The following is a 27,782-nucleotide window of genomic DNA, read 5'->3' on the forward strand; positions in this document are numbered from 1 at the left end:
TGATCTGCAGAAATACTTTTAAACTCTAAAGTTATTTTCAAGTGTTAGTTATAATTGTTGTTTATTTTCCTTGTTCTTTTCTTTCACCCTTTGAATTGCTACAGTGAATTACTTCTCTTCCAACCTACTGGTTTTAGCAATCTGGATTATATTGTTGAGAAAGCCACGTTGTGGAGATGAGCATTCCTATTCAGAATCAGTAGGGCGTGCTCTGAATGCTTTTCCCCTTGGTGCTGATGGTTTTAAACTTATTTATTCATATGCTCTTACCGCATCCCCATTGGTTCTCTCCTGGGGGCTCGGCAATATTTTGAGATATTTTGGGTTCTCGTACTTGGGGCTGGAGGTGCTGCCGGCCTTTAGTGGGTAGAGGTCAACGATGTTGCTAACATCCTACAGTGCACACGGCTCAGCCTCCCCCAGCAAGGATATAAGGTCCCAAATGTCCAGAGTGCTAAGGCTGAGAAGCCCTGCCTGTTTCCACAAGGTGAACAGTACATTACTTAGCAGACGCCTGCTCAGAAGGTAGAAGAGAGTTTGCTTTGCATATGACAGATTGTGCCATTTGGGGGTCAAGCCCTCAACCTCGATTTCATTAGTAGCCTCCAAATGCCGCATGACGTATTCTCTTAAAATATGATTCTATCTTCAAGACTTTCCCTTTTTGTGGGGGGATGAGGAGGGATAGCCTTTACTAATAATTGCAATCTACAAAAGGTATAAAGCTTTTATCATAGCCAAGTAAGGATGCAAGATGGGTGTTATATTTTACATTTATGTTCATGCTGAGACATATGATGTCATTTCATTGTAGCCATTCTTAAAGCACTTCAGTATCCTGGCAGCGCTTTCCAAAATCATTAGGCCCACAGAATTCAAATTTCACATGCCTGAACACGTCTTCCTTGATGGTCCCGCATTTATTACTCTTGTTCTTGAACTCTGCAGCTTTTCCTTTGCTCTTTGTTACTATTTTGAAAAGTAGAGTCTATGATACACATATTTCATGCTACTGCTCTTCTTCCCCAGCTAAAGACTCCCATGAGGCTAAATGCCTAGATACAGCTAAGGATATTCTTGCCTCTTTTGAAAAAGTAAATTACGGAGAATTTTAAAACAGTCTTTTTCCAGAATCAGAGAGAATCTGTATATCTGCATATAGCCACCCTCCCTCCCCAGATCTTTTTGTGTAAGAAGAAAAGACATACGAAACTCCATCAGGTAGACCCAACTTTCAGGCAATGTTTGAGTTCATGTTTCTTTGCTGAGAAGAGAAAGATAGGATGAATTCCAAAATAAATTGAAAAAACAAAAGAGCGTAACGATAACACATTAAAGGTGAGTGGAGAAATGTAATAAGAGGAAGCAATAGTAGAAACACAAAGTACACTGATCTCCGTCTACCGCTGCATTAGGTCGGCAGGGTTATTGAATGTAGAATCTGAGGGTCCACACAAGAAGTCTTCCTTCACGGAGGCCAGCACTTGGAAATCTCAGTCAGTTCGTGCTTTGCCAGCCTCTGCAGAGAGCCCTTTGGGTCACCCTTCTGGGTCCGGCGGGCGTGGACGTTTCTTCTCCTGCTGGACAGCTGGACACGTTGACCTCCCTCTGTCGATGGGAGGTTGCACACAGCGCCAGGGTACCTCTGCCTCATTGCACTTCTCCCCCAAGGAGCCTTGAATTGCATGTTGAGGAACATGCATTTGAAATTGAGTGCTTTAATGGTAAAAGCATTTCACTTCAAAATACATATGGGAAGCCCATCCAATACAGTGTTGAGGCCAAAAGGTACACCACAGAAGCCATTCCTTTCAACCTAAATCTTCAAAAGAAGCAGAACAGAACAGTAATATAACTTAGAATGGGAGGACCCGATTCATGAGTGCAATGGAGGATTTTAGCTTAAAATTGTAGTCACCAGTATCTCGGGATGATACGTCATTTTGCTACATTGATTAGAAAAGAGTCCAGTGCTTACAAGTTGCAAACACACCTCCTATTTTTTTTATTATAAGGACCTTTCCTGGGTAACATATGCAATGTCAGGAATCCATAAAGGACTGCCAGTTCTTGCACTGCTATGTCTAGAATTTATTTTTCAAGAGGTCATTTCATTTTCAAGAGGTCTTTTTTTTCCCCAGGTGACAGACAAATAAAAAAAAGTGTTTTGACTGCCCTATAAAACTTAAGATAATGTCATTGTTTTCTAGCGTCTTCTAGATTCATTGCTTGTGGGTGGTTAAATACGTTGTGTGGAAAATAATTATTCCAAAATTAACATGGAAGTAGAAACATTTAAAGTTCTTCAGAAAGAGTCCTGTTTTTATGTGGCCAGGCCTTCTTCCGGTCTCAGAGTGACCTGAAGTAATTGCTGTCATTTGGACCGTGGTCCTCAAGTTCAGCCTGCATAAGCGTCACCTGGAGTCCCTGTGGACACATCTTCCTGGGTGCTCCTTCAGACTGAATCCCAATCTTGGTGAGGTGCTGGGGAGGGGACCGAGCTCACACTCTGAGAAAGACTCATCTATGTGCTCAGCCCACTGAATGGGAGGGATGCGTCTGACAGCACCAATCTATTCAAAATGGGACAAAGATCACTAAATTTTTAACCTACGTGACTTTCATTTTCGATTATTGTTCAGTAAAATTATATAGTGGTGGATTTATAAACATAATTTAAAAAAATAGTAGCATTATTGCGATATAATTCACATGCCATACAATTTACCTATTTAAATAATTCATTGGTTTTCCGTGTACTCACAGAGTTGTGCAACCATCAGCACCATTACAGGATATTTTCAACACCACCCTCAGAAAACACCGTAGGCATTAGCAGTCACTCCCATTTCCCTCTCATTTCCCCAGTCCTAGAGAACCACTCATCTGTTTTCTGTCCCTCTGTAGATTGGGTCCTTCTGGACATTTCATATAAATGGAATCATATGCTACATAGTTTTCTCTATCTGGCTTCTCTCACCAAGTATAATGTTTTTAAGGTTCATTTATGCTGTAGCATGTATCACAACAGTGTTTCGTTACTTTTCATTGCCAAATAATATTCCATTGTACATTTTCATTTTGTTTAGTCATTCATCAGTTAATGTACATTAGGGTTGTTTCCACTTTTGACTATCATGAAGAGTGCTGTTATGAACATTTGTGTACAAATTTTGGGTGGCACGGATGGAATTATTAAACCTATTGGACATATTTTATCCTGAAATTTTTGCATTAACTTTATTCTACAGTTGTCTGTTATAATATTAAGATAAACTCTTTTTCATTGTTTGTCCCCATTGTAAGTTCCTGACATAATAAAACTCACGCCTCACATTAAAACAATAACAAACCAAAACAAAACCAGAGTGAATGCCTTTCTGGAACACTAAACACTAACCTTAGATCAGCCTGTGGGGAAATTTGCTTAGTACTGTTGAGAAAAGATGAGGAGATTGCGTGCACACCCCCACATTCCCTCAGGGTGACGTTCCCTTGAGCACACTGGCATAACTGGGGTCTACATTTGGTATTTGATGTGATATCTTGTGGGCTTTAAGATATCCATGATGATTTACAGTAAAATAGCGTGTGTATTTGTGTGTGTATGCCTGTGTGTGTTATTTGCTTTTCAGTCTTCTGATTTTCAGGTCTTGTACTTTCTCTTTATAATATTCTAATGGGTCAAAGAAGGATGACAGTTGTTAACAAGATTGACTTTCCAGTGATATTGTCTTTCCTTTAAGAAGATTGATGGGATAATTGTGTCTACCTTAGTGACAGTGGGGAAAAAGGATCACAAGACATAATACTTTAATGAGAAGGTGAATATAAGGATCACTATTTTATTTCACTGACCGCTGTCCTGAAGCCTCTTTTTTTCTCTTTCCACACATCTGATTATTGATTATTCTCTCGTTTTAGCAACGATGAATTAGATAGTTGGCAGTGTGTTGCTTTTATTTCTTTGCTGTGTGTGTGTGTGTGTGTATGTGTGTGTGTATGTGTGTGTATGTGTGTGTGTGTGTGTGTGTGTGTGTGTACCTGGTTATGTTTATGACTCTTCAGAGTCATAAAATATATTATTTTTTTATTGCTTCCTCCCCTGTAAAATTCCTTACTCTTTGGGCATTCCATATGTCTGACTAACCCACTTATTTCCAATAGTTTTCTCATACTTTAAAAATGTTTATTTTTCTTCGTATAAGCTAAGCTATTGAAGTATAGTCTTAAAGAACATTGGAGAAGGAAGTACAGTCCTCTTACAATGAGAAAGCATTGCTCTGTTGATTATAACGACATTAGAAAACTCTGTTTTTTAACTACTGACTTGGGTCATAGTCAGTGATGGGGCCATCTCTACCCATTGGTTTCTTTCCGGAGTAGAAATTGTAGCTATAACTTATAGAAATAATCGATATGAATCATGTCCTGTAAAGCTTTTCTCACAGAGACTGTCTTTAGATAGAATGAGCTCTTTATTAGCCTCGAATAGCAAATATCTCTTAACAGTCCAACAGGGTTCCTGAATTGAGAAGAATTAATTTCAAAGTCCTATGTACGATTTTATTGCAAGCAGAAGAAAAAATAGCCCAAGAAACAGATCTTCAATATTCCCAGTACTATTTTTTGCAGGTTCTTTTTGCTAATTAAAAAAGTGTGGGCAAAAGGCTCTGCTTTGCTTTTTTTTCTCTTTAGAGCAACACGGGAGAGCCGAGTCTGCAAGACAGAGAAAGCTCCGTGTCTCACGGCTTAATCGCATTGATTTGGTAGGGCTCTCAGTGCGGTGGGCAGCCCATTTACATGTGCCTGATTTCTGTCGAGCGGCAGGCGGGGATTTGCCCCTGCGAAGACGAAACCCCCTTTCTGCAGCGGCTTCCCTTCCTCCCCTCCCTCCCCCCTCCTCCCATTAGGAGACCTCGCTGAAGACAAACAGATGCCTGCTGCCAAAACGCAGGACTTAACCTGACCCTCCACGGCTCACAAAGGAGGGCTTTCAGGTCCCCCGGGAAACAGCCCCTGCATTTTATCAGGCCGTGAAATTCGGAGTGAAAAGCCCTTGCCTCTGGCTGCCTAGCCATGCGGGGCAGTGGTGAGGGTGTCCGGGAGGGAGTGGGGGGGGGGAGGATGGACAAAATACCCCCGCACAAAGGCGGCCTGCCCCCCCTTCTTTGATTGCTAGGTGGTCTGTAAGACTCCTGAGGAGCCGTCCACCCGGCCCGAGAGCATTTTGTTGTCACTGGGTCACTCTCGGGGGGGCGGGGGAGGGCTGGAGAGGAAGACTGGAGTCTTCTCTGCACGGGAAGGCCCCTGGCTTCTCCTCATTAACAAACAGCAAGGGCCGCTTCGTGTCCAAAAAATAAAAGCTAGAAGAAGGAGAAACTCCTCACTTCGTGGGAAGGACTTACCTTATCGGACAAGCCTGGAGTCTCTCGAAGCGTTTAGCAGACTCTGTTTCCTGCAGGCGCTGGAATGCTCTTTGCAATGAAGTCTGTGTACGAGTCAGTCACATTTCCTACCTAAAGTTAATAATGGGGTACACGTTTCTAATGTTCTGTATCAACACGGAGAGACGTCGCGAGTGTGTTAAAGAAACAGGAGAAAAGCAGTCCTCAGAGTGTAAAAGTGCGTTCATTAGGTGCCATCAGGAATAGAGCAGAGTGGCTGGCCATCAGCCTTGTGGCTACACTACCATCAGTTAGCAGTGTCTTGGCTGATTGCACTTCTACTTTATTCTGCAGATTCCAGGTGTTTTAGGTCCCTCTCAGGAAATAGCAAGTGGACAACACACTGAATGAACTGGGCAGAAAATAATAGAACCTGTGGAAGAAATACCCTTTACTTTTCCTCTTGCGTGTCCTTGGCCAGTTATCCTGCCACATTTAGTGGTCCTCAGTTATATTGAGCTGCCAACTCAGATTTATGAGGTTTGTACACCTTATCTAAAATTTCCAAAATAATCTCATGTGTGGGTGAGACTATTTTTAAGCTCCCCTAAGCTGGAAGAAAGCCATCTTAATATACCAGCTATGTCATAAATACCACATGTGTCTGTTATAATATAGGAGTGTCCTAATATAGACTGTTTTCAAGTGCATGGACTCTTACTTAGGAATTTTACCATTTCATAAAGCAGCTCTCTCCATGCTGTATTTATTAGGTAATTGAAGAATTGGTTCTATAAACGGCACTGCATATTTGGAGAAACGGAAGCTAGATCATTTGTCTCTGATAAAGGGAACATAAATTTCTTTAATAACAGAGTCATTTTCTTTCCTCTGTTCTACACTTTGACATCATGTCTGCTATGCTTTTGGAAACACATTCAGCAATTACTCTAAGGACTGCTAAGATCCCAGCTTCCATTTGCCCAACAGCTAAAGTTTACTCTGAGTAGCCTGTGTGTTATAAATCATGCATGTTTCCCATCTCACAACCCAGCAGAAACTATTGGGATGGATCTATATTGCTGAAATTTACAGCTTTATCTTCATGCTTCTGAAGGTCACATTTGACAAGAACATCCCACTTGCTTTTGCTACGCATTCTTCTCCTACTCATTATTCTTTTTACGGCCTAGACACCCCTTCATGCAGAGAGCTTTGTCCAGCTCTATGCTAGGGTTACGTTGTCCCCATCTGTGCTTCTCTCCATCCTTCTTCCATGGTATTGATCCCACGTGTTACACTGGCTTGATTAATTTTGCCCTCCATCACACTTAAGATTGAAGCAGGCAGACTGTCTGTCTTATGTGCCCACGAACTTCCCGTGTCTCTCAGGGTGTCGGACACACAGATGTGGCTCAACACATACTTATGCAGGGGTAGGGAGGTAACAAAGTGAAGGCAGAGTTTATAAATTAACATGGGTGACACAGTAGACAGTGGGAGAAGCCGTGGGTACACCCTTTGCATTTTTGATGGCGTAGGGGTTAAATCTGAATGCACATCTGTCGTCCTAGTTGCTTGTGTCAGCCAGTGTCAATGAAGAAAACAAACCACTCTAGGTGCATAAACTAGAAGGAATTTAATACAGGGAATTAAATGCTTCTAAAATGATTGGAAGTGTTGAAGGAACGGGCTCTGCACTAAACCTCCAGAGGTGACTCCAGAGCGATTCAGAGCCGACCCCCTTGCTTGTTCTGAGGTCTCTCTAGAACAATGACCTCAGAGCTGGGAATCTCCCCCAGGGAAGTCTCTTCAGACATCCAGGAAGCTGAGGAGTGAAGACAGAAGAGAACCTGCACGCATCCACAGTGGTTCTGAAAGAGTGAAGAGGGGACGAGCAAGAAAATACCTTCTGCTTCACTTTTGCCTTCAAAGGTTGCCCTGGAGCATTCATTACCATGGCCAAATTGCATTCCGAATCTTAGTGATACGGTCATCTGGGAAATGTAGTTTTTATTTGCTTTCCCACTAGAAGGAGTATGTATAGTGGATATTGAATGTGCACCCTTGTACTTTCTTTTAACACTCCCCAAGGTGGTTGCCACTAGCCACATATGGCTCTGCAAATTTAAATGAATTAAAATTAAGTGTTTACTTTTTCATTTACACTGGCCACATTTCAGGCCCTCAGTTGCCTCCTATGGCAGATGGCTCCCATATTGGACCATGCATACGTAGAGCATTCCCACTGGGTCTTATGTTGGGTAGCCCTGGTCAGGATGATGCAAATGCCTTCTCTTTCTGCCCTTTTTGGTCCAGCAGAGCCACTGATGAAGGAGCGGGTAAGGTGGTCGAGAGGGTCAGCATAGAGTTCATCAAGCAGGGTTGAATCAGCTGAGTTGGGACATGCGGAACAGCAAGAGGACACTTCCTTGGTTGGGTCCTCCATTGTGTGTTTCAGGTCAAAAGAGGTACAAGGGGAAATTAGCAAAGAAACCCACATCTGCGTTGCCCACGGTGTAAAGAAGTCTATTCTAGACCTTGTGCAAAATCTGAATCATTAAACAAATCTTCATTCTGATCCAAACTTACTAAGTTTGCTCTTGCTGCTAGTTTTGATTGGGCTCACAGTAGGTTTAATTGCTATTTTATTATAATGGAATTCCACTGGACACAAGAACCTCAAGATCACTCTTCAAAGGGAGAACAAAATTAAATACCCAGGTGAGATTGTGCAAGTTCCAAGTTTGGTTTAAAGGGCAAACAGGGTCTATAGAAATAGGGTCTCCCACCCATAACTAACGTATATCCTCCTCCCCAGTGTTTTCAGCTTCTGGAAGGTTACGAATATTACGACTCACTTGTTAATTTTGAGCAGACCTACCGCATAAGGCCCACTTGAATGGGTTTGTTCAGGGATGCCCTAATGTGCTAGAGGCCCTTTACTGTCAACAAAGCCAGGCTGATCTGATCTGGCTCGGGAGACAGGAAACATGAAAGTCCTTACGAGCTGCAGCCCCCCCCACTCCCCGTCCTTTCAGGAGCACGCCATGCCTTCCTGGAGCTTGACGTGTCAGACAGCCGAGCCACACAGATACATATTAAGCTGTCAGTGTAACAAGCTGCTTCTGTCTGAAAAGGATTAGCGTTGACACTCCTGATGATTTGTCTAACTGTAAGGACTTGCGTCGTTCCTGGGTCCTTGCGGAGTAGCTGCTACAATCACTCACCTCTCAGACAAATGGATCCGACTTCTTGGAAATAATTAGCCACAGTGTACATCTGCCTAAGCCATTCTTATATACTGCTGATATAAATAATCTTATTAACCCAGAGCACGTATTATAAATAAGTTCAAAGGTACCTCCGTGAGGTTTAATATAGGGCCAAATTGAGAACTCAATTACTCCTGTGACGTAGGCAAGATATTATAAGGCCGGTAGCTCAGGGCAAAAGGACAGCAGGCCACCCAGCTTGGGGATACGATTGACACGGTTCTCTGACACCACCAATTACATGATTCCTTAGGAATTGTGTATTGTTAAGAAAATGTGTAGAAGAAAATATATACGGAGATAAGGATCAACGCTAGACTTGCCTAAGCTTTTCAATGTAGCATGAAGGCAGGGAAGTCCTAATCTCCATTCAGTGTGTGGCATGTCGGGAGCAGTTCCTTAACTCGGGCCTCAGTGCTGTCAGACGCATGCTGTGCAGATTACATTCTGGCTTTCACGAGGGAGCGGGGCCTGGCTGGTTAAACCCGCAGGACACTCTGACCAGGGATTCCTCTGGAGCTGTGCAGCATCTGATCGAATGAAAGCACAAGACAGTTCTTAATTCAGTCTCTAAAATCTGACTCATGGTGGAGACAGGCTTCCCAAGTTATTTTGATTACCTGGGGGTCAATATTGGAGAAGGATGAGTCGTTGATTTGATAGCCTGTGAAGGACACACAGGCCTGTGATCAAACTATAATAAAAAATGGTGTGTGTGTGCGCGTGTGTGCGTGCATGCATGCGTGAGAGAGAGAGAGAGGGAGATATCTGGCTTTGAAATGACATAGAGATAATATTCTCCAGCCATTGTTGATTTGCTGAGCGCCCTGATGAAATATACATTTTTAATTTTCCCAGAGGAAAGGCTGTCTTGTCGTGTACATCATTTGGTTGGGCTGTCTGCTTCTGCAGTCCATATCCCACTGAGGGCCCATTCTCAAGTGTCTTTAGGGAAATGTTCAAGTTAGGATGAGGAAATGGAACACACCCTTCTGTTACATCCCTGCCTTGGCCAAACACCAGGATCAGTTTTTCCTCATTGGACTTGTAATAGGGATGGGCTGATTCCGCTGATTTTAGAATTTAGGTATGAATTTAGGCAGCATGTGCAAGTACTACTGGAAGCTGATAATTATGCAGGACGTCTCATTGAATGGTTTGCAATGGCAAAATAAGTAGGTTATACTCATTTCCTACTTTCATTGTGAGAAACGTTTTGCTTTGATGTTGTAAGAATGGTTCCTTTAGTACAAAGGAGGGAGGGACATTTTCAGAGGCAAATTGGACCACAGGGCTGAGTGAACTCATTTCCTGTGTTTATAATCAGAAACCGAGACAAGGGGTCGAGATGATTGGGGTCGTCACACACCCCCGCATGGAATTACCCTGAGACTCCAGGATGACGGGGCTGTTCCAGCCTCAGCACCATCAGGGTTCCTGAGGCTGTCCTTAAACCACCTGTTTACAGAACCTGTTAGATACAACTTTGCAGAGCCTAGACGGTTTTTGTTAACCATTCTGTGGGAAGACGTGCCCCTCGGTCACTATGAGGTTTCAGGTCTCAAGCCTTTGTCCCTAAGTCTCCATTTCTTCCCACAACTTGTTTATAACCGCTTTACTAATTTTAAAATCACCTTTTGCCCATAGGTCTATGTCCATAGTAGATTTCAGTGATGCCTGCTGAAGAAAATTTGTGATTTTGAGTAATTTTAAGATTACTTGATGTGTTCATTTTTTAAAATTTGAAGTATAGTTGATTTACAATGTTGTGTTAATTTCTGCTATACCGCAAAGTGACTCAGTTATACACATATATACATTCTGTTTTACATTCTTTTTTACATTCTTTTCCATTATGGTTTATCTCAGGATATTGAATCTAGTTCCCTGTGCTATACAGTAGGATTGTTGTTTTGATCTATTCGTTTTTAACTTCATTTAGAACACTTCAGAAAAGTTACAAGAATAGGACAGAGAGCTTCCACATATCTTTCATCTAGATCAGGGTACAGCAAACATTCTGACAAAGACAAGTAAATATTTTTGCCTTTCTTGGCCATACAAACTGTTTCAACTATTCAACTCGGCTATTGTAGCACAAAAGCAACCAGTGACAATACATAAATGAATGGGTGTGTCTGTGTTCCAGTAAATTTTATTTACAAAAACAGATAGATGGTGGGTCAGATTTGGTCCCTGGTTTCTAGTTTCTGACCCCAATCTAGATTTACCAGTTAAGTTTTATTTGCTTTATCACATTCTCTCTCTCTAGATAGACAGATATAGGTGTATGTGTGCACTTGTTACAATTGTTATTTTTTCCCAACCATTTAAAAGTAAGTTGCAGACATCATGACTCTTTACGCCTAAACGTTTCAGCATGCATCTCTTGCATAACTGCCGTGGAATAATCGAACTCAGAGAATTTCACGTTGATGTAATCTTAAGATCTCACATTTGGTCTGAATTTTAAATTTCACTAATTGTGTGAATAGCGTCCTGTCTGGCATTGTTTTCTCTGATTCAGGATCCGACCCATCAGCATGGCTTTGCATTTAATTGTCACATGTCTTTACTGTCCTTTCATCTGGAAGCAATCCTCAGCCCTTCTTTGCCTCTCATGATATTGGGTTTTGTTTTGAAACTAATAGTATGAAGTTTAATGTGGGTAAATTCAAAGTCCTGCAAATACTGACCACACAGATACAAAGATGAGAGACCAGTTCTTATAAAGGAATCGTCTCCTTGTGGCTTCTTCTTTGTCTTTGGATGTAGGGTCTTTTTTGGTAGGTTCCAGTGTTTTTGTTTGTTTGTTTTTGTTTTTGTTTTTCTGATTCTGGTGTTTTCCTAAGAAGGGGGGAGCTCACGTCCTTCTATGCCGTCGTCTTGCCAGCAAGTTCCCGATGTTGGTATTTTTTAAGACTAGAGGCTTGTTGCTTTGTACAAGGCGCCTCATTCTGGATTTGTCTGATACTTCCTCATGGTTCAATTCAGGTTCTGCCCTTTGGGCAGGACACTGTCTCAGTGATGGTGATGCTTTGTTTTTACCAGTGCATCGCATCAGGGGCGCACCAGGTGGGTTTCCCCGTTCCTGGAGATGTATCCTTTATCACTTAGTTAAGGTATTATCTCCAGGTTTCTCCCCTGTAAAGTTGTCACTTTCTCTTCATTACTAATATTTTTTACCTTTATTTTTGAAAACTTTCTATTACAAAAATTTTTAATTGAACTATATTTGATGCACAATATCATATAAGTTACAGGTATGTATACAGGTATACATAGTATCTTTTTAATTTGAGAAGTAACCATGGGCTATTATCTGGAACTTCAGTACTCTGCCAAAATGCCATAGCAGATGATCAAGTGGAAAATCTGGATGCTAGGAAAGTCTCTTTGGTCTTTAATGAAACAGAATCCCCTGACGGATCTATTTCAAGAGGCTTCATGATAGGCATAACGGTATGAGAAGGAATGACAGTGACAGGACGGTTTTCTGATAATAACTACCTCGATTCGTTTCTTTTTTCCATTTTAATTGTTTTTTTTTTGTTTGTTTGTTTCTAAATACTTTCGCTGAAACTAAAAGAGCTCTTGATGTTAGAATTCCCTTTATTGTGAACAGTAGTTGTGATCAAATGAGGCCCAGATTTCTTGATAAGCATCGCGGCAGGAGAGTAACTATCCTTAGAGTGTTTCAGAGAAAGTTGTCTTGTGATGTGAGATGTCTGAGGTGTGACATCGCCGTGCTGGGCTGGCAATGCTGAAGCTCTCGGGTTTAGGTTCTGCTGATTGTTCAGCTGTACTTCCGTGGGCTGGCTGCCAAAAGGTTTCATTATTTTGGCAAGACGCGGTACACTTTTTGACACAACAGGATTGTAACAATTTCTATACCAGTTTAGAGCTGGAGAGAGTCCGTGAATACTTCTAAAGCCACTATGGCGCACATATTTCCGGAAATATACTGGGGAAAAAAACGCTTCCATCTAAAAAACAGATCTACAGTTTCCTAGAGAAACTTGCTGCCATTAATTCAGAAAACAGAAAAGGTCTTTGGAAACGTCTGTTGCTGGCATTATTATATGCTATGAGTATATACCTGTATGAAATGAAAAGTGGATTTTTTTTTTGTGGAACCCCAAATTTATTCTTTACATCCAGGCAACCATTCAGACAAAAATTAAATATAAATCACTATTTAACTTTTTTTTATTCAACAGAAAATTTTTTTGTGTGAGAGCATACCATATGTCCTATAAAACGTACAGTGCTCTAGTCTCAGATTTTTCCTTCTGATTCCACCTTCCGGCCACATACGCAAGAACATGCCACCTCACCCGTCCATAGCTGTTGGAATTTGGGCAAAAAATTGGCACTTTTAAAACAATTATTGGAACATGCTTGAGAGACTAGAATTGAAAGAAGGTTTATTTTCTTCTTTAATTAAAAGAAACAAAGGTAGATATGCGGGAAATATGAAAGAACTAAAATTAATTCTCCTTATTGGTCTTCTAGAAATGGAAGGGCATCTCATTCACTGAGTACCTACTACATAGGGGCATTTAAAAATGTGGTCATTAAAGTTTTTATTCTGAAAGAATCCTCTTGGGCAAATGTTACTCTTTCATGTGTCAGAAACCTCAGACCTGGCTGGAATCGTCAGTTTCTGTGTCCCTCACCTGTGTTGTCTATCAGCTCAGGACCTCGCAAGCTCAGTCACCAGAATTGCCCCTAGAAGGGCACACACATCTCATCATCAGCACTTTCTCACCACACTGGAGAACTATGGACAGAATGTGCTTCTCATGACCATTGTTGTGTGTCTCTGCCTCCAGATTCTTACATCCTCTAAGCTCAACAGTGAATTGATTGGTCTGTGTCCAATCACAAATGGAGCCCTGGACCTGAATCCTGCTACCCAGCCATTGTTCCTGTAAAGATGTTTTAGTTCCCAAATCTGGAAGATGTAGGGTTGGGTTAGATGCCATCAAAGATGCTTGCCTTTCTAAAATTCTGTGTTTCCATGTTGTAACCCCTGCAACATTCTCTGGAACCTGGATCTGTTGATTATTTCCCATTTCTCCTACATCTTCAGTCAGACCCCCTCCACCTGATCCTTTTTTTCTGCCTACCAATATGTTCCAGTCCCTTCTTTTTCAGTCTCCCCGGGCACAAATACAGAAGAGGGGGCAAGATAGATCACACAAAACCATTTTGCTGAACTGTGAGGTCGCCTCAGTGTTGCCATTCTAGCTGTCATATATCCCAGCTCCCCAAATTCTTGACATGCCAACTTCATATTTTCTCTACTTCCTTTTGACATGTATCTTGGACTTTTGCTTAAAAGTGAACATGCCTTGTTTACCTTTCTAGACTGTGAAGAACTTGAAGACAGGTGTGTGTGTGTGTGTGTGTGTGTGTGTGTGTAATTCATGAATTTAACAGATCCATCACTTAGCATGATGCCGTGGTGATGGAATTCAGCACATGTTTATGAAAGAAATGAATGCATGATGTAGAAAGAAAGAGAAAAGAAACCTGTAAATGCTCATCATTAGCTCTACCCTTTCTCCAGAACTGTGTATCCATAATTCCAGTAGCTTGGTGGACATCCTTCCCTGTATATCCACTTGACAGCTCAAACTCATCACGTTAAACGCTTAATTCCACCTCTCGCCCCATGTTTGTTTCGCCTGCACCCTCCGTCATATTGACACAGTCAGCTCCTCCGATTGAGGTTAGAAAGTTGGGTGCCTTTCCCGTTCTCACTTCTCCCACATTGCCTTTCATAGGTTGATTTTTTCTTTTCCTTTCACCCAATGTCCTCTTCCATCCAAATGGCGTATTGGCACTAGAAGTGCTGGAGAGAAGGTTTGGAAGAAATTGTAAAACCTTTTGCTCTGGTTTCATTTCCTGCATATTTTGCCTCCGTAATCCATCTCCTATTCTAACACTCAAGTCATTTTAAGCACAGATAGGGGCAAGCAACTCCTTTCTAAGACTGTCAGTGGCTCTCATTGAATTCCAAGGGCCATCTTCCTAGCCTTGTGTTTTATTGCATCTTCTTTTTTAGCTCTCACACTCCACATATTTACGACATTGTCCAGGCCCCAGATCTATTTACAATTGATCAGGTCCTCCTCATCCTTCTAAGCTAATTCATGAGCCCTCAGTTCTGTGAAATCCTCTCCAATTATCCCATATGGAACAACATACCACTTTGGTTTCTTATGGGACTTTACTCTTCTATCACTTATTGTATACTTTGTTGCTGTAGACTGATTTATTTGCATGCTTTTCTCCCATGGAGATGATAGACTACCTCAGGGTGGAACAAATTTCGACCAGATTTCCCCCACCTTGGTGAGTCGATGACCACTTAGCACATAGGAAATACGAATCCACATTCATTGATTTAGCAGAAGTTAATGTGAACAGGTTGAAAAGTATGGAATGCTGGCTGCTTTGTTTTAACGTGGGTTCTGTCTATTTAGCATAATGTAATTATGGGTTCTGTTTTCCTTGAGGATTGGGCATGTGTGAAAATTTGAATTTTATAGGAAACTTTTTTGCCTCAGAATTTTTTGTGATTGCCATTTAGGTAGTATAATTTCCTTTTCTGTACTTTTGCGTGAAAGTTTTGGGTTAAATGTAAGGTATGGAACTTTGTGCTAAACTGTCCAGATGGTAGTTCACCAAAGCAATATCAATAATTTTCCTCCTTGTCAGTACTTTGGCTCAGAAGAGTGGGATCTCTCTGTCTGTGGTATACATAAATCCCTTGGAATTTGTAGCACCCAGGGCATTCTGGAGCTGAATCCTCCTTGGGATCATAATAATTTAGTAATCTCATAGATTTGCAGACTGCTCTTCAGTTTCCAAATCCCTGGCACATATCTCATCTCTTTAAGCTCTTGCAGCATGTGGCGTAAATGGGGCAGTGCTTTATAATGGAAATAACATTCCTTGGAGTGTGCCAAAGCGTGGCTCAAAATTCCAGTTCCCATAGCCTCACCCACAGTCACTTGCTTTGTTTCCTCAACCTCTCTAAACTGCAGTTTCCTCTCTCTAAAATGTGAGAATAATAATACCTAATTTTACACACTTCCGTAGTTTTGTTGTTAAGAGGCTCCACTGAACAAATCATTTTAAACGTGCTCCGTAAATCTGTAAAGATTCTCTCACATTCGGTGATAGTTTAACAAGTGAACATGGATGGTGGTGTTCTCATATTTGAATTATCAAGCTGAGGCTAAATAGTTCATGTGATTTTCTCAGTTGTAGATGAGACACATGGCCAAGTTAGGGCTCAAACCACGGCTTTCCATTCCATGGTGCACATGGCTTGTTTTTTATAATCTGTTCTCTTGTTTGCATGTTCAGTCCCATATGCCTTGTGAGGGATTATAAAAGGGTTTGCAGACGTATTCCCTCCTCAGGAGGATCTGGAGGTAGTGTAACTTTAATACAAGTCATAGGCTCCACAAATCAGTCAAAAATGTGAGAATTCTTGGGGGGAACTCTAAATGCTACATGGTTGCAGAGAGGGCAAATCAGTGTGTGCTGTGTGGATAGCAATGGCCAAAAATAGATGGTTTGAAGCAGCTACTGATCTGAGTGGAGAAGGACAGAATAGCTTGTCTGTAAGGAAGACATATCACAACAGAGTGGAATTAGAAAGGATCTTGTTTGGGGGGAACAGAAAAGCAACCAGCTTCACTGGAAGCAATTCATAGGAGGTTGAAGGAGTTGGTTGGACAGGATTTGCTGGTTGACCAGATGTTTTGAATGTAAAACCATGTACTTTAGGTTAAATTCGATAATGATTGACTAATTGTATCAGTGACCTCACATCTTCAAAACCGTGTTTTAGAAGGATGAATGTGGCCAAAATGTACAGAATTGTTCCATGATTGTAGGTCATGGTCCTGAGTAGCATTTACTCCTCCATCCTGGGGAAGTTGTTTCTCAGGACCAGCTCTGTTACTCCGGTTCCTTTGCATGTTGTTCAAAAATTCTCAACCTTGGCACGGTTAACATCTGGAGTCAGGTAATTTTTTATCATGTGAGTGCTATCTGGGCCCTGGTGGATGTTTAAGCAGCATCCCTAGCGTCACCCCCAAGAAGCCAGTACCTCTCCCCTTAATCATAACAAAATGATTCCAGACATTGCCAAATGTCCCCTGGGAATACAAAATCACTCCCATTTCAGAACCACTTACTTAGAGCAATTTAAAAAATTTACCTACTATCTTTTTTTTTTTTAGCCACGCCACGCGGCTTACAGGATCAAGCCTGGGCTCCCTGCAGTGGAGGCGTGGAGTCCTAACCACTGGACCACCAGGGGATTCCCTCTAGTATATTATGATATAAGTTAATTACAATAAAAAAGACCTGTACAGTGTTGTACAATATATTTAAAAGTTGGAAGGATTTAGATAAATTCTGCATCATTGGCTTCTCTGTAAAGTTTGAGTGTCAGGCAATTCTGGAAAACAACCAGAAGGCAGCAAAGAGCAGTTGTTTCCTGGATACTGGCTGACCTCTCCAGTTTACCATTCTTTCTGTCACCCCAGTTATCCAAAATTTACCCCCTTCACTCTTCCTCATTATTTGCTTGGTCTCTGGAAGTACTTGGGTATCCCAGTCCTAAGTACTGGTTATAAAAACATTTCAATTTATCAATAAATTTATTCAGCAGGTGTTTATTGAGCTGCAGCTAAATGATAAAGAGTATTGTAGTAAATGTAGTAAATGTCACAAAGTCTCATTGCTCACTATTCCATGAGTGGAATATTGTATGAACATGTTTTATATTACGGTACATTTTATTTTTTATTTATTTATTTTAAACACAACATATCTCTCACTTTATTTATTTCTTTTTTAAGTTCACTTAGAAGTAGTCTGGGTTTTCGGCATATAGGTCTTGACATTTTAAAATCAGATTTATCCCTAATTATTTTTTTTGAATTTATTTTATTTATTTTTTGTATACAGCAGGTTCTTATTAGTTATCTATTTTATATGTATTAGTGTATACATGTCAATCCCAATCTCCCAATTCATCCCACCACCACCACCCACACCCCCTGCCGCTTTTCCCCCTTGGGGTCCATACGTTTGTTCTCTACATCTGTGTCTCTATTTCTGCCTTGCAAACCGGTTCATCTGTACCATTTTTCTAGATTCCACATATATACATTAATATATGATATTTGTTTTTCTCTTTCTGACTTACTTCACTCTGTATGACAGTCTCTAGGTCCATGCATGTCTCTACAAATGACCCAATTTCGTTTCTTTTTATGGCTGAGTAATATTCCATTGTATATATGTGCCACATCTTCTTTATCCATTCATCTGTCGATGGGCATTTAGGTTGCTTCCATGACCTGGCTATTGTAAATAGTGCTGCAATGAACATTGGGGCGCATGTGTCTTTTTGAATTATGGTTTTCTCTGGGTATATGCCCAGTAGTGGGATTGCTGGATCATATGGTAATTCTATTTTTAGTTTTTTAAGGAACCTCCGTACTGTTCTCCATAGTGGCTGTATCAATTTACATTCCCACCAACAGTGCAAGAGGGTTCCCTTTTCTCCACACCCCCTCCAGCATTTGTTGTTTGTAGATTTTCTGATGATGCCCATTCTAACCGGTGTGAGGTGATACCTCATTGTAGTTTTTATTTGCATTTCTCTAATAATTAGTGATGTTGAGCAGCTTTTCATGTGCCTCTTGGCCATCTGTATGTCTTCTTTGAAGAAATGTCTATTTAGGTCTTCTTCCCATTTTTGGATTGGGGTGTTTGTTTTTTTAATATTGAGCTGCATGAGCTGTTTATGTATATTTTGGAGATTAATCCTTTTTCCATTGATTTGTTTGCAAATATTTTCTCCCATCCTGAGGGTTGTCTTTTCGTCTTGTTTATAGTTTCCTTTGCTGTGCAAAAGCTTTGAAGTTTCATTAGGTCCCACTGCTTATTTTGTTTTTATTTCCATTACTTTAGGGGGTGGGTCAAAAAAGATCTTGCTGTGATTTATGTCAAAGAGTGTTCTTTCTATGTTTTCCTCTAAGAGTTTTATAGTGTCCGGTCTTACATTTAGGTCTTTAATCCATTGTGAGTTTATTTTTGTGTATGGTGTTAGGAAGTGTTCTAATTTCATTCTTTTACATGTAGCTGTCCAGTTTTCCCAGCACTTCTTATTGAAGAGGCTGTCTTTTCTCCATTGCATATCCTTGCCTCCTTTATCATAGATTAGTTGACCATAGGTGCATGGGTTTATCTCTGGGCTTTCTATCTTGTTCCATTGATCTATATTTCTGTTTTTGTGCCAGTACCATACTGTCTTGATTACTGTAGCTTTGTAGTATATTCTGAAGTCAGGGAGTCTGATTCCTCCAGCTCCATTATTTTCCCTCAAGATTGTTTTGGCTATTCAGGGTCTTTTAGGTCTCCATACAAATTTTAAGATTTTTTGTTCTAGTTCTGTAAAAAATGCCATTGGTAATTTTATAGGGATTGACCTGAATCTCTAGATTGCTTTGGGTAGTATAGTCATTTTCACAGTATTGATTCTTCCAATCCAAAAACATGGTATATCTCCCCATCTGTTTGTGTCATCTTTGATTTCTTTCATCAGTGTCTTAAAGTTTTCTGAGTACAGCTCTTTTACCTCCTTAGGTAGGTTTATTCCTAGGTATTTTATTCTTTTTGTTGCAATGGTGAATGGGATTGTTTCCTTAATTTCTCTTTCTGATCTTCTGTTGTTAGTGTACAGGAATGCAAGAGATTACTGTGCATTAATTTTCTATCCTGCAACTTTACCAAATTCATTGATTAGCTCTAGTAGTTTTCTGGTGACATTTTTAGGATTCTCTATGTATAGTATCATGTCATCTGCAAACAGTGGCAGTTTTACTTCTTATTTTCTAATTTGTATTCCTTTTATTTCTTTTTCTTCTCTGATTGCCGTGACTAAGCCTTCCAAAACTATGTTGAATAAGAGTGGTGAGAGTGGACATCCTTGTCTTGTTCTTGATCTTAGAGGAAATGCTTTCAGTTTTTCACCATTGAGAATGATGTTTGCTGTGGGTTTGTCATATATGGCCTTTATTATGTTGAGGTAGGTTCCCTCTATGCCCACTTTTTGGAGAGGTTTTATCATAAATGGGTGTTGAATTTTGTCAAAAGCTTTTTCTTCATCTATTGAGAGGATCATATGGTTTTTATTCTTCAATTTGTTAATATGCTGTATCACATTGGTTGATTTGCATATATTGAAGAATCCTTGCATCCCTGGGATAAATCCCACTTGATCATGGTGTATGATCCTTTTAATGTGTTGTTGGATTCTGTTTGCTAGTATTTTGTTGAGGATTTTTGCATCTATATTCATCAGTGATATTGGTCTGTAATTTTCTTTTTTTGTAGTTTCTTTATCTGGTTTTGGTATCAGGGTGATGGTGGCCTCATAGAATGAGTTTGGGAGTGTTCCTTCCTCTGCAAATTTTTGGAAGAGTTTGAGAAGGATGGGTGTTAGCTCTTCTCTAACTGTTTGATAGAATTCACCTGTGAAACCATCTGGTCCTGGACTTTTGTTTGTTGGAAGATTTTTAAGCACAGTTTCAATTTCATTACTTGTGATTTGTCTGTTCATGTTTTCTATTTCTTCCTGGTACAGTCTTGGAAGTTTATACCTTTCTAAGAATTTGTCCATTTCTTCCAGGTTGTCCATTTTATTGGCAGAGTTGCTTTTGTTAGTCTCTTGTGATGCTTTGTATTTCTGCAGTGTCCATTGTAACTTCTCCTTTTTCATTTCTAATTTTATTTGAGTCCTCTCCCTCTTTTTTTGATGAGTCTGGCTAAAGGTTTATCAATTTTGTTTATCTTCTCAAGGAACCAGCTTTTAGTTTTATTGATCTTTGCTGTTGTTTTCTTCGTTTCTATTTCATTTACTTCTGCTCTGATCTTTATGATTCCTTTCCTTTTATTAACTCTGGGTTTTGTTTGTTCTTCTTCCTCTAGCTCCCTTAGGGGTAAAGTTAGGTTGTTTATTTGAGATGTTTGTTGTTTCTTGAGGTAGGATTGTATTGCTATAAACTTCCCTTTTAGAATTGCTTTTGCTGCATCCCATAGGTTTTGGATCATTGTGTTTTCATTGTCATTTGTATCTAGGTATTTTTTGATTTCCTCTTTGATTTCTGCATTGATCTCTTGGTTATTTAGTAATATATTGTTTAGCCTCCATGTGTTTGTGTTTTTTACATTTTTTCCCATGTAATTTATTTCTAATCTCACAGCATTGTGGTCAGAAAAGATGCTTGATACAATTTCAGTTTTCTTAAATTTACCAAGGCTTGATTCATGACTCAAGATGTGATCTATCCTGGAGAGTGTTCCGTGTTCACTTGACAAGAAAGTGTAATCTGCTGTTTTTGGATGGAATGTCCTATAAATATCAATTAAATCTGTCTTGTCTATTGTGTCATTTAGAGCTTGTGTTTCCTTATTAGTTTTCTGTCTGGATGATCTGTCCATTTAACAAGTGAGGTGTTAAAGTACCCCACTATTATTGTGTTACTGTCAGTTTCCTCTTTTATAGCTGTTAGCATTTGCCTTATGTATTGAGGTGCTGCTATGTTGGGTGCATATATATTTATAATTGTTATATCTTCTTCTTCGATTGATCCCTTGATCATTATGTAGTGTCCTTCCTTGTCTCTTGTAACATTCTTTATTTTAAAGTCTATTTTTTCTGGTATGAGTATTGCTACTCCAGCTTTCTTTTGATTTCCATTTGCATGGAATAGCTTTTTCCATCCCCTCACTTTCAGTCTGTATGTGTCCCTATGTCTGAAGTGGGTCTCTTGTAGACAGCATATATATAGGTCTTGTTTTTGTATCCATTCAGTGAGCCTGTGTCTTTTGGTTGGAGCATTTAAACCATTCACATTTAAGGGAATTATCAGTGTGTATCTTCCTATTACCATTTTGTTAATTGTTTTGGGTTTGTTTTTGTAGGTCCCTTTCTTCTGTTGTTTTTCCTACTTAGAGGATTTTCTTTAGCATTTGTTGTAGAGCTTGTTTGGTGGTGCTGAATTCTCTTAGCTTTTGCTTTTCTGTAGAGTTCTTGATGTCTCCATGGAACCTGAATGAGATCCTTGCCAGGTAGAGTAATCTTGGTTGTAGGTTCTTCCCTTTCATCACTTTAAATATATCGTGTCACTCTCTTCTGGCTTGTAGAGTTTCTGCTGAGAAATCAGCTGTTAACCTTATGGGAGTTCCCTTGTATGTTATTTGTTGTTTTTCCCTTGTTGCTTTTAATCATATTTCTTTGTCTTTAATTTTTGCCAATTTGATTACTGTGTGTCTCGGCGTGTTTCTCCTTGGGTTTATCCTGCCTGGGACTCTCTGCACTTCCTGGACTTGGGTGGCTATTTCATTTCCCATGTTAGGGAAGTTTTTGACTATAATCTCTTCACATATTTTCTCGGGTCCTTTCTCTCTCTCTTCTCCTTCTGGGACCTCTACAATGTTAATGTAGTCCCAAAGGTCTCTTAGGCTCTCTTCATTTCCTTCCATTCTTTTTTCTTTATTCTGTTCTGTGGCAGTGAATTCCACCATTCTGTCTTCCAGGTCACTTATCCGTTCTTCTGCCTCAGTTATTCTGCTATTCTTTCCTTCTAGTGTGTTTTTCATTTCAGTTATTGTATTGTTCATCTCTGTTTGTTTGTTCTTTAATTCTTCTAGGTGTTTGTTCTTTAATTCTTCTAAGTCTTTGTTAAACATTTCTTGCATCTTCTTGATTTTTGCCTCCATTCTTATTCCGAGGTCCTGGATCATCTTCACGATCATTATTCTGAATTCTTTTTCTGGAAGGTTGCCTATCTCCACTTCATTAAGTTGTTTTTCTGGGGTTTTATCTTGTTCCTTCATCTGGTACATAGCCCTCTGCCTTTTCATCTTGTCTATCTTTCTGTGAACGTAGTTTTTGTTCCACAGCCTGCAGGATTGTAGTTCTTCTTGCTTCTGCTGTCTGCTCTCTGGTGGATGAGGCTATCTAAGAGGCTTGTGCAAGTTTCCTGATGGGAGGGACTGGTGGTGGGTAGAGCTGGCTGTTGCTCTGGTGGGCAGAGCTCAGTAAAACTTTAATCCGCTTGTCTGCTGATGGGGGGGGCTGGGTTCCCTCCCTGTTGGTTATTTGGCCTGAGGCAACCCAACACTGGAGCCTACCTGGGCTCTTTGGTGGGGCTAATGGCGGACTCTGGGAGGGCTCATGCCAAGGAGTACTTCCCAGAACTTCTGCTGCCAGTGTCCTTGTCCTCACGGTGAGACACAGCCGCCCCCTGCCTCTGCAGCAGACCCTCCAACACTAGCAGGTAGGTCTGGTTCAGTCTCCTATGGGGTCACTGCTCTTTCCCCTGGGTCCCGATGTGCACACTACTTTGTGTGTGCCCTCCAAGAGTGTCTTTGTTTCCCCCAGACCTTTCGAAGTCCTGCAATCAAATCCCAGTAGCCTTCAAAGTCTGATTCTCTGGGAATTCCTCCTCCCATTTCCTGACCCCCAGGTTGGGAAGCCTGACATGTAGCTTAGAACTTCACTCCAGTGGTGGACTTCTGTGGTATAATTATTCTCCATTTTGGGGGTCACCCACCCAGCGGTTACGGGATTGGATTTTATTGTGATTGCGCCCCTCCTCCTGTTTCACTGTGGCTTCTCCTTTGTCTTTGGATGTGGGGTATCTTTTTTGGTGAGTTCCAGTGTCTTCCTGTCGATGATTATTCAGCAGTTAGTTGTGATTCTGTTGCTCTCACAAGAGGGAGGGAGCACTCGTCCTTTTACTCCACCATCTTGAACCAATCTCTATTACTGTACATTTAAAAAATATAAATTTAATATACAATTATCATCTGAGCAAGTGATATTGTGAATGTATCTTTCTAGATTAAGTAAAAAAAAAATTGATAGCTACATTCCAAATGATGATCAATGTGATTAGCTTGCTCAACCTTTTTTTTTTTTTTTAAGTTTCTCTGAAATGTAAAGTTTCTCTTCATTGGGCTTGAAGCAGTAGCCTAGGAGGAAATGATTTCAAACAGTTGATCAGCCTAAAACTTGAAAGCCTAAACCACTTGCTAAAATACTAACTTTGATTACTGTTTTTGTTTGTTTGTTTTTGTAGTTTGACACAGTATGTGATCATGGCCCTTAGAGTTGCAGTTGTTTGCTTGTAGTATTATTTCTCTTCTACTCCCTTCACACATGGAAGAGAGTTTTGCGACTACCTTTCTTTGGCAGTACTTTTTTATTATTATTACTTGGAGAAATAGAAAGTGTTTCCTTCTTGTTCAAAGTGTGAGAGAAAAGGCTGTCATTTTTTTCCTCTTCAGCTTTTGTTGAAATCATTTTACCTGGCCAGTAGCACCATAAAGAAACAGACCTTTGGAAAATTTATCCTGCAAAGATTTACTCAAATGTTTACATCTAGGCTGTTCTTGTCAGGTAGTTTTCACAGAGGATTACTAAAAGAAAATGTTGGCTGTCATTAGTAGCATTTTGAGATGTATCTTTAGGTGCTACTGATTAGTGGTGACTGGAAATGAGGCAAGCATGCAATTAAAATAGAACTTTAAATGAATTGCATATACCAATGCTAGACTTGACAGATGGAGATTCTGGGTTAACAAGAAGACAAGTGCATTACGTATTGCTGTTGTTAGCATTTCAGAAATATGCCCACTTTTGTAAATGATATCTAGTTTTTATAAGGCATTTATTCCACAAGTTGTCAGGAATATGGTTATTTGGAATCATGGACATCACAAAGGACTGACTTTTTTAATGCACTCATGCATGTCCCTAGTTGTGAAAATGCAACTGTACACATGTAATATCTTGTTTTCATAATTCACATTTTCAGCAATGACAGAAAGCAAGAATTACATAATTATTCTGAGACATTTTTAGCCACATTGCACTGAACACTTTTTATATGGAATAAATGCTTGTTGGATGTTTCCCGAGTGAAATGACAGAGACTTAACTTGTCAGTAGCTGAGCCTCTGTCCGTGAAAAATCCCCAGGTCTTGTGGTGCGGTCCTGCTCCGTTGTAGGCCACTTCTTCAAATGAAAAAAATTGCAAGGTATTTGAAAGAATGTCAGTTATTCATTTCAAGTAGTCTTGAGAAGGAGTTAAGTCTAAGCATATTTATTAAATGACCAGTAAAGTTTTTTGACTAGGAGCCAATGTCTTGCAACAAATTAGGATAGCTCTGTGGGTAAGGCATTGGATGTACCTTTAGGAAACAAAACTCACTCTTTAGGGAGCTCATGAAATATGTAAGGTAGACAAGTTTTAAACTATTTCATTGCTATTAGAAAAATGGTATTCTTTTAGAATTGTTATATTGGTGAAAAATTGTACATCTGTTTTAGAACATGCTTGGAAGAGGTGAACACTAATAGACTTGGGACACGCTTATATAGGTCTTGGAAAAGCATCATTGACGAGCTCAAGTTTTTTAATTTAAAATAACTAAAAATGAATTGTTCATATGCAACATTTAAAGGATATCAAATCTAGAATATTCTCACAAGAAGTAGACTGATTCTTAAATGATACTTACATGAACCAAGAAAGAGCCATTACAGACTCTGTTTTCATCAAATTCTACAGCAGTTCTTTTTTTCCCCCAGCTTTATTGAGATATAAGTGACATATATAACATTGTGTAAGTTTAAAGTGTACAGTGTGATGATTTGATACACATATATATTGGGAAATGTTTACCACAATAAGGCAGTTCTTTTTAAAGTTTAGTGTAAGCACCAAGATTTTCAGGGGAACTTGCTAAAAGAGATTCTTGGCTCCCAATCCCAGAGATCTGACTCTGTACATCTAGTGCATTTCCCATGAACTCCAAGGTGATGCTCATATTATTGGTCCTTTATCACACTTTGAGAGCAGTGCTGTGACAGACTGACAGTTGATACAGTCAGTAGTTTGTTTTCATATATGCATTTTTGATTGAAAAATAAAGCAATGGATTTTTGCAAAGTAAATTTCACATAGAGTCTTCCAGTTCATCTTTAAACTGTATTTTAAAACAGGGAGGGTACTAGAGAGTAAAGTGAAAATATAGTACGGGTGTATGTTCTGAATTCTACATTATATATGTCTGAAATTTAACTGAGAATTTTGATATCAACTGGAAAATTTATCAATAATGAAAGATAGATAGAATAATCATGAGCTTATGGGAGCCAGGGTATGCCAATATTTAGAAAACTGTCATTTAACTATATGAGATGATTAATTTGTACTAATTAAAATTTGCATTAAAATATAATTTTGAGAATCAAATATCCATTCATATGAATGTAAGATTTTAATTTCAATCACGAGGCTTGGCTGTTATCTCTTATTACAATATATTATATAGATAGTATATATAGTACTATATTTTAAGTGTTATAATTATATATTATATATAGTAGTATGTATATAAAACCTACATTTACATGTATATATACTTTGTTCATTCAATAATATATTTATTATTACAATTGTTACTGAACAGTGGATCCTGGCTCTTATCTTTGATTTATTAAATCATATGTGTAAATTATATATATGTATTCAAACTTTATTCTGAAGCTCTTATGGCAGAGTCTCATATTCAGGTTTATTCAATCCATTTTAATAGAGTAATTAAACTGGACAAATGTGAATGCTGCTGGATTCACTGAGATAAACACATAAGTTAACAGTAATGGGTGTGATATATATAAACATATATATATATACACACATATACATATATTTAATGCAATACTTCAGTCACTTACAGAAGAATATTCAAAAAATAGCCCTATGTTGTCCATTTAAAAGCAAGTTATTGTTAAAGCAGATGAGAAAAGAATCCATCTGTAACCACAACCTTTAGAAAATATTTTTTACTGAATAAAAGTAAATATCCACACTGCTGTGCCTGACAGGGGATATAACTGCTTCTCCTCCGTGTCGCCTCCAGACCGTGCGGCTCTCTTTTCTCGATTGTGTGGAAACATATGTCTTTCTGTCCCTGCTCGGTCGTGACGCTCTTCCTCATATTCCTGTGATACACAGAGTTCAGATGAGCTGCTGATTCATTGTGTTTCCCGAAGTCACTAGGGAAAGTAGGCCCTGAAAAGCCAGGGGTGCACACAGGTGGGCTCTTTCCTTTTGGGCTTTGTTTCTTTCCCGTGTTCACTGATTGGTTTTCCCTGTTCATCTCTCCCAGTGCCTGGAGCCCTGCAAGGTGTCCTGGGACCTGCGGAAGCAGCAGTGCCAGAGCTTCTGTGAGGTAAGAGGCCCCGTACACAGCCACGGACACTCGGGACACAGTTGCAGGCTGACCACGTGCCAGTGGGTCCTTGGAATGGGAGGGCATCATGTTCTTCTGTGGCTGGGGAAGTTCACTCTCCTTCAGGTGTGTGTGTGTGTGTGTGTGTGTGTGTGTGTGCATGTGTGTGTAAATTCACATTAAAAACATTCTCGAGACTTCTTAAAACCTAGCCACCCACTGCTTCCGTTATTCATCAGACAGTAAAAGTTTTTTTTATCATATTGAAGAAAGGTACAAGCTGTTGCCATCCTCCCACCTCACATTATGGCTCTCCTGTGGGTGATTCTCGGCATGCTGATTCTCATGCCTTTTGGAGGAAGCCACGATTTTATTAGTGGTGGGGTTTCTCCGAGATTTTCACCTGACTCTTCACCCCCTGGGCTGCCCATACTCTGGGCTGAGGCTTGCCCACGTTTTCCCGTATGGAGGGCGCCTTACTTTCCCCGCGCTCTCAGGTAGAAGAGAGGGCGTTGCTGTCCCAGACAACCACGGTCTAGAGTCATCAGCTGGGCTGAAGCGGGGGAGGGCTGCTTTGCTGCCCGGTCTCTTCCAGGGCAAACCAGGGACCCAGGGACCTGCTGTGAAGGTTGACGGCTGATGGCACAGGGGCCGCTCAGAGGAAGAGCAGGCGGAAAGCCCACAGGGGCCGTGAGCACAAGAGTTGGAAAAGTCCACTGTGGGAACCAAAGAAACACCGTGCAGGGTGGTGGCAAGGGGACGCCGGAAG

General features: G+C 40.1%; 1 protein-coding gene across 1 annotated transcript in view; it reads left to right on the top strand.

The window, feature by feature from the left end:
- Positions 1–27,552, top strand: part of LOC309662919 (uncharacterized protein) — a gene marked incomplete at its 3' end in the record, with an annotated part of 112,040 nt that extends 84,488 nt beyond the window's left edge. Inside the window, exons 3-4 of the mRNA XM_082466130.1 lie at positions 26,951–27,013; positions 27,511–27,552. Of these exons, the coding sequence (XP_082322256.1) occupies positions 26,951–27,013; positions 27,511–27,552 (105 nt within the window). The remainder of the gene's footprint in view (positions 1–26,950; positions 27,014–27,510) is intronic.
- Positions 27,553–27,782: the final 230 nt, after the last annotated feature.

Source organism: Balaenoptera physalus, assembly GCF_965194825.1.
Source record: "Balaenoptera physalus genome assembly, chromosome: 6".
In the NCBI taxonomy this organism is placed as follows: Eukaryota; Metazoa; Chordata; class Mammalia; order Artiodactyla; family Balaenopteridae; genus Balaenoptera; species Balaenoptera physalus.